The sequence below is a fragment of the Aedes albopictus genome, chromosome 3 (genome assembly GCF_035046485.1).
Source record: "Aedes albopictus strain Foshan chromosome 3, AalbF5, whole genome shotgun sequence".
Classification (NCBI taxonomy): Eukaryota; Metazoa; Arthropoda; class Insecta; order Diptera; family Culicidae; genus Aedes; species Aedes albopictus.
This window is the reverse complement of record NC_085138.1, coordinates 342,963,628-342,970,996: the sequence shown is the minus strand read 5'-3', so window position 1 is coordinate 342,970,996 and position 7,369 is coordinate 342,963,628. Positions and strand designations below refer to the sequence as shown.

The 7,369-nt window shown below is 43.2% G+C and overlaps 1 protein-coding gene across 1 annotated transcript; it reads left to right on the top strand.

Moving 5' to 3' along the window:
* Positions 1-4,775: 4,775 nt before the first annotated feature.
* LOC109412044 (protein Exd1 homolog) lies at positions 4,776-6,390 on the top strand (the record flags this gene model as incomplete). The annotated part of the gene is given in 2 exon segments (XM_062843130.1): positions 4,776-4,883; positions 5,026-6,390. Coding segments are annotated over 2 exon segments (408 nt in total), but the record flags the coding sequence as incomplete, so codon positions are not given.
* Between the last annotated feature and the right edge of the window lie 979 nt (positions 6,391-7,369).

Here is a 7,369-nt window from a genome sequence, read left to right as displayed (position 1 = left end):
TATATAATGGATTTCTAACACAAGAAATTAAAATTAGGTCGTCTGTAAGACAAGGATGCCCCCTGAGCATGCTGCTTTTTGTTTTGTACGTGGAACCACTAATACGGATGATTGATCAGAGCGTGCTCGGGGTACTTGTGTATGACAAATTCCTGAGAGTGATCGCCTTCGCGGACGATGTGAACATTTTTCTTCGAAATTCAGAAGAGCTTGATAATGTTTTAAATATCATGGCTATCTTCTCAAAATTTTCGAAAATTAGCTTGAACTTAAAAAAGTCAAAATTTCTAAGAATAAATAATTGTTGTGGTGGGCCTTTCCAGAGGTCACAGAAACAGAAAATCTAAGGTTGCTAGGAATCACCTTCAAAGCAACCTGGAACGATACTGTTGACTGTAATTATGACAAACTGATTGCTGACATGAAACACCGAATCTGGCAAGTATCGTTCCGCAATATGTGTTTAATTGAAAGAGTTTGGTATATCAACACTTTTGTCTTGTCGAAGTTATGGTACTTGGCCCAAATTTATCCAGCAAAAAATCAACATTTGGCAAAAATTAAAACAATGATTGGTAATTTTATTTGGAAAAATTGCATCTTTCGAGTTGATAGACGACAGCTTTATCTTGATTCTGATATGGGTGGTCTAGGCTTAATAGATCCAACTGAAAAATGCAAGGCGCTTTTCATTTGGAATATACAAAAAAATAACGATCAAAATTGCCCACTGGGTGAGAAATATTTTCTGAATTATAAGTCTCTCTCTCTCTTCTTGGCGTAACGTCCTCACTGGGACAAAGCCTGCTTCTCAGCTTAGTGTTCTATGAGCACTTCCACAGTTATTAACTGAGAGCTTCCTCTGCCAATGACCATTTTGCATGTGTATATCGTGTGGCAGGCACGAAGATACTCTATGCCCAAGGAAGTCAAGGAAATTTCCTCTACGAAAAGATCCTGGACCGACCGGGAATCGAACCCGTCACCCTCAGCATGGTCATGCTGAATACCCGTGCGTTTACCGCCTCGGCTATATGGGCCCTATGTCCTATGAATTATAAGTATTTGTCCAAATTGACTAGGAACGGAAAGGAGTGGATTACAATTACTCCTCAACTAGACAGAAACCTAGACTCTGTGAAAAAACTTTATCGGTATTTCATTAACTTACAAGGCTATGCTCCACTCGTACAAACGTTGTACCCACAAGTTAATTGGACTTCCAGATGGAAAATTTTCAGTTATAATTTTCTTTTAGCTGAAGATAAGTCTACATTATTTCTACTACTAAATGACTTGATTGCAAACAAATTTAAAAAAGAACAATATGGTATCGGTAGCATTGGTAATGTGTTTTGTGATGAATGTGGGAACAATTTTGTTGATAGTAACGAGCATCGCATTAAAGCATGCATTTCTTCTAAAGAAGTATAAGAGATTGGGTATGCCAAGTCTTGAAAAGAAGATTAAAAGTGCAGTTTCGAGATTTGGAGGACCTTTTGGGTTGGAATGTCGATTTAAAATGTCCTCGTCAGAGAGCAGCATCGTGGTTAGCAGTTCATTGTATTTCTTTCTGCATACAAAAATATCCGAAAACAAGTTTGTTTATGTTTCAAAAAAGTATTCGTGAATTTAGATGGAATCAGAAAAATAAAGTGAAGGATGTATTTGGACAATATCTAAACATTTGTTAAACTCTGTAATTTATAATTGAACTCTGTAAATTATAATTAAAAAGATTAAAATCATTAAAATATTCATGTAAAAGATGTATTGTACTTTGAGTAGTAATAAATAAATATTAAAAAAAAAAAAAAAAGTAGACACCATCTCGAAGGTATCCCAGTCTACCGTTACATTACTACCTAGACGGACCCGATCGTGTTCGATTCCGCCTGCCAGCATGTACTTTGTTTTGGACGCCTTCATCAACAGTCAGACCTTGCTGCTTCGCGTTCCAGGCTGGTGTGCAGTTCTGCCACCGGTCCAAATGTTCTGGTGATAATGTCCATGTCGTCCGCAAAACACACAAAAACAAATTGACCGGATTTTGTGAGAATTGTACCCCGGCTGTTGATCCCGGCTTGTCGCCTTACACCTCCCAGAGCGATGTTGAAGGGTAGGCATGAGAATCCGTCACCTTGTCGCAGTCTACGGCGAGATTCGAATTAACTGGAGAGTTTACCCGAAACTCTTGCGCTGTTTTGCACACCGTTCATCGTTGCTTTAATCAGTACAGTCAGAGCCGTTTTCGTCCATGATTTTCCATAGCTTTGTGCGGTAGTTGTTCGGTTTCCCAGATCTTGACTACCAGCCGGTACAGACAGGTAGCCAGCTTTTCTTTGTCTATCTTGATGAGTTCAGCTGCGATATCATCCATTCTAGCTGCTTTGTTGGCTTTGAGCTGGTGAATGGCATCCTTACCACCACTCAACGTGTGACTTGGCTCATTTCCATACTTCTCGTTCCTTTCGTTGTCGTGGTCTCCCGTGCCTACGATTTCCACGCCATTCAGGTGCTCATCGAAGTGCTGCTTCCACCTATCGAACACCTCACCATTGGCGGGGCCAGCATTTTCTTTTCTCTTACTCACTCTCCAAAGATAGAAGAGGGGGCAGCTTGCCTCCTCTTTCATCCCGCTCTTTCTCGTGTATGTTTAGGACAGTGAGTAAGAAAAAAGAAAATGCTTGCTCCGCCAATGCACCTCACGTCCGTCCGTCAAGAGACCCCCGTCTTTATCTCTGCATATTTCGGCTCACGGCACGAAGCCATCGCGGGACGCTTCTGGTAGAATGTCCGTGTTTCGTGGGAACGGCACAGCAGTTCCATTTATTCACACTCCGCTTCTGCCAGGCGGCGCTTTTCTCCCGAAAGAGGCGGGTTTGCTGCTTCCGCTTCTGTTTATAACATTCCACGTTCTGCTGTGTACCTAGCTGTAGCATTACCCCGTACGGCGTTCGTTTCCTCCAAAACTGTTCTGCACACTTCGTCGAACCATTCGTTCCGTAGATTCCGTTCCACATACCCGATGGTGCTCTCGGCTGAGTCGTTGATAGCTGCTTTCACTGTACTCCAGCAGTCCTTTAGAGGGACATCATCGAACTCGCCCTCGTCTGGCAACGCGGACTCGAGATTCTGCGTGCATTCTGAGGCGACATCAGGTTCTTTTAGTCGCTCTAGGTTATACCGTGGCGGTCGCCGGTACCGTACATTGTAGATGACGGAAGTTTTGTGCGCAGTTTGACCATCACTAGGTAGTGGTCGGAGTCGATGTTGGCGCCACGAAATGTCGTGACGTCAATAATGTCGGAGAAGTGCCGTCAGTCAATCAGACGACCACGTTACGATTCCGTCTGCTCTGGTGATCTCCAGGTGTAACGAAAAGAGAGGCTGTGTTGGAAAAAGGTGCTACGTATGGCCATATTTTTCGAGACGGCGGAATCAATGAGTCGTAGGCCGTTTTCGTTCGTCAGCTGGTGGGCGATGAACTTTTCAATTGTCGGTCTAAATTTCGTCTCCTATGATGATCTTGACGTTGTGTTTTGTTACGTTCGAGCTGCGCGTATAATCCGTCCTTGGGCTCATCAGTGCTTCCGGAATGTGGGATGTGCACGTTTATTATGCTAACGTTGAAAAATCGACCCTTGACCTCCAATTTGCACATTCTTTCGTTGATCGGGCACCTACCGATCACGCGCTCTTGCATATCGCTCATCACTATAAAAGCTGTTTCCCAGCTCGCGTGTATTGCCGCAGCTCTGGTAGATGATATGATTACTACTAAACGTTCGCACCGTTGATCCTGTCCAGCATACTTCCTTCAGCGCTACAATGCCGAACCGGCGGTCCTTCAGTACACCGGCAAGTATGCGGGTGCTCCCGATGAAATTGACAGTTCCACGTACCGAGTTTCCAATTGCAAGTCCGTTTTGTTCGCTGGGGTCGTTGCCGTTGGTCTCGGTTCGTTTTCTTTTGGTAATGTTTTCGGTGCTTGTTTTTTTGCGGCCGGCTCGCAGGGCCTAACACACGGTTTACTGTCCGGAGGGATTCAGTAAGTTTGCCGAAGCAAACCTCCCATCTCTCTCAGCAGGACCATCCACCCAATCTCCCCTAAGGTTGCTCGTATCCTGGCCGGTGTCACGCGAAGGTAGGGAACGGAGTTGCATAGAAAGAGATTGAAGGACCTAATAAGAGCCTTTACCGTATCCTAATGCTAATACAGTTTCTTACCGGTTTTGGCAACACCCGTTTTTGTCTACTCCCGATTTTGGCAACACCCGTTTTTGGCAACATTTCCATCCCGATTTTGGCAACACCCGTTTTTGGCAACAATTTCTTACCGATTTTGGCAACACCCGATTTTGGCAACATTTTTTTTACCGATTTTGGCAACAAAAAATTTTGACCAAAAATTTGTACCGAAAAATCGTTTGTATTTGTAAATATATTTATATTTTAGCCTAACTTTTCTTAAAAAATCAAAATTCATTAAATTTTCCAAAATCGACAATTTTACAAATCATGACGTAATTTATGAACGTCACCTACAGGGATCGTTTTATAGCTTGTGAATAGTCCATATTTATAATATATGCCAAATTGACACATAAAAATTGAAAATATTCCACAAAAATTTTTTACCGGTTTTGGCAACACCCCAATTTGGCAACATAAAATTCACCTCGTGTTGCCAAAATCGGTAAGAAACTGTACGAATTCACAGTAAATAGTAGTATGTATTAAACACTTTATTATTTTTTTTCTAAATTCAACAGGTCGCGCATATTTCGACTACAAACGACTACGACGATCAGCATGAATTGTCCATCCAGGAGTGTCTGGCAAAGTACTTAAATTTACCGAGCAATTTCTTCGACCCCAACGTAAGTAACTTATTTTGTGAATTGTTTGTGAACATTCTTGCGGAACGTAATTTCACCGATTCGAAAGCTACGTTAAGTTAATTTTAGAGCTACAGCAGTTTACTTTGAATGCGTATTATAAGTATTGTTTTCCCTCTCCCAGATCAAGTACAACAGCCGTCCGCTGAACGAAACGCAACGGAAGGCCGCCGCCAAGAACGTGGCCTTCCTGCTGACCCTGCAGGACTATCTGGTGCACGAGATCATGCTGGAACCGTTCTATCGCAGCTGCCGTCAGTATGGCAGCAGTTTAGCGGGAGACAAAGAACATCTGGCGAGCGTGATGAAGCTGTCCAAGGGTCGAAATGAAGATCTACACGACATCGAACGTTTTCAGTTGAATATTAAGGGCGAGGGCGACGGCCAAGGGGAGGATGAACAAGGTGACATTGTGAATGGATGATACGTTGTCCTCGATTAGGTTTAGGAGAGATGGTAATGATGTGTTTGTGAATTTCCAGTACAGTTAAGCAGGGATGGCATTTCGCACTGAAAATGTGCACAGTGCAGCTCTTTTTCATATTAAAACCGCGCACACTTGCACTCACACTGAGGAGCATGCCATCCCTGCAGTTAAGAAGACAATGGTCCCATTAGACTGGATAATATAAGAAGAGTTCAGTCATGTTTTTTTTCGTAGGGGTTCAACAGCTAGGATCAGAGCGGTGTATTTACCGTCAAACGTGGTAACTTGTAGCACTTTTCAACTTGAAAAAAAAGTAAATGCTGTTTTTATACATAATGTATTCGTATAGCACCTAAGTCAACAACACTTTTCAAAAGAAGATATACAGTGTGGTAAGTTACTCCGCTTGACGGTATTTGAGCAAGTCCGTGTAATGATGTGCTGCTTCAGGAAAATCGTAAAGCAAAAGCACAGATGAACAGCAAAGCACCGACGGACATAAACATCTCTCGTTTGACATTAAGTTTTCTCAGAGAGAAACAGACATAACACTTGGAACAAATTACAGTTGTAAAACACATCGTCAAGAAAACGTAACAGACCAATGCTGATCATGCTGTGTTTGATCGAACAATTACTAGGTGGCGGTAGCGAGCAAACGTCAAACAGGAGCAAAAACGACGTGAGTGCTGCGAGCGGCCAATCGATCAACTAACAAGTATTTGAATCAACCGTTAAAAATGTGATCGATGGAGAGGGTAACATCTGTTTCTATGTGGGTTTTCTGTTATGGAAGTTTGCTAATACTTTGTAAAATGTAAAATGACTAATTAATCACTTTTGTAGTGATCGGATCACGTATCATCGTGAGTTACGTTGAACATCTCTTTTGGAAGGCATCACAGAATTTGTTCGTCTTCTTAGCTTTTGTAGAATGTGGTCATCCACTTTTAGTCTTTTCAGTAGGCTAAGATGCAAAATATAGTTGGAACGATTGTAACTAAGTCTTGTATTATATTTACTTGGCAAAGAATTGCAAATAAGAAGCCTCTGAAATTATTAGTGTATAGCTTTTGCGTACCGATGACAAGTCCCTATGGTTGAAGAATTATTCTTCTTCTTCTTTGTGGCTCTACGTCCCCACTGGGACTTGGCCTGCTTCGCTTCAACTTGGTGTTCTTTGAGCACTTCCACAGTTATTAATTGAAGGGCTTTCTTTGCCTGCCATTGCATGAACTTGTATATTGTGAGGCAAGACATCGAGCAAGGTCATGGCAGATGTTTTGGAGGAAGGAAGGAGATAACCGGCTATATGCAGAGCAGCTATCTGCTGATAGTCGACGTTGGCAGCAACACACTGCTAGAACCGTCCCTAGTTGACTTGGTGGTACCTAGTTTCTCATGGTGATTGAGGGCCGGACAGAGACCAGCGGAGGTCCTGGTAGACGACACGTCAAGGATGAAGTGGGCCCCAGAACGGTTCAACGGAGTGCGAGCGCTCGGCCTTAGGATGGTATATTCGCCTTCCTCCAGCCTCCAGGCTCTGTTGAAGAATTCTTTCCTAATGAGTGTAGCGAGTGTTCTCCCACACTTCGTGCCTTGCATTCGGGTCTTCAGCTAAGATAAACTGTTTCCGCCACCGAGTGAGTTTGTGCAGATCTTGTTTCTTTCAGAGCCGCCGATAACTCGTCGGTTGGGTTGGATAGTTTGGGGCGGTAGGCCCCGATGTTGTTGGTTGCGCCTGTGAGTTGGGAGACGTGTCCGACGCCTGGTGGGAAACGCGTTCAGCGGCTTCAAGATAGGCGCCTTCAATTTGCCGATGATTGCTTTAGAGTGTTCACAGTGGAAAAAAACCCTAGATCTCATGATTCTTAAAGCTGATATCACAGATGTTAAGGAAGGAGTTCTTCGATGAGCTGATGAGCAGATTTGCGGACATCGCACAGGCATGTTTCCATCCAACTGGGAAGTATCTCAGAACCAGGCATGCGTTGAACCCTTTTCCTGGCAAGTGCTTAAGGCAGATATTCTGAATTCCATC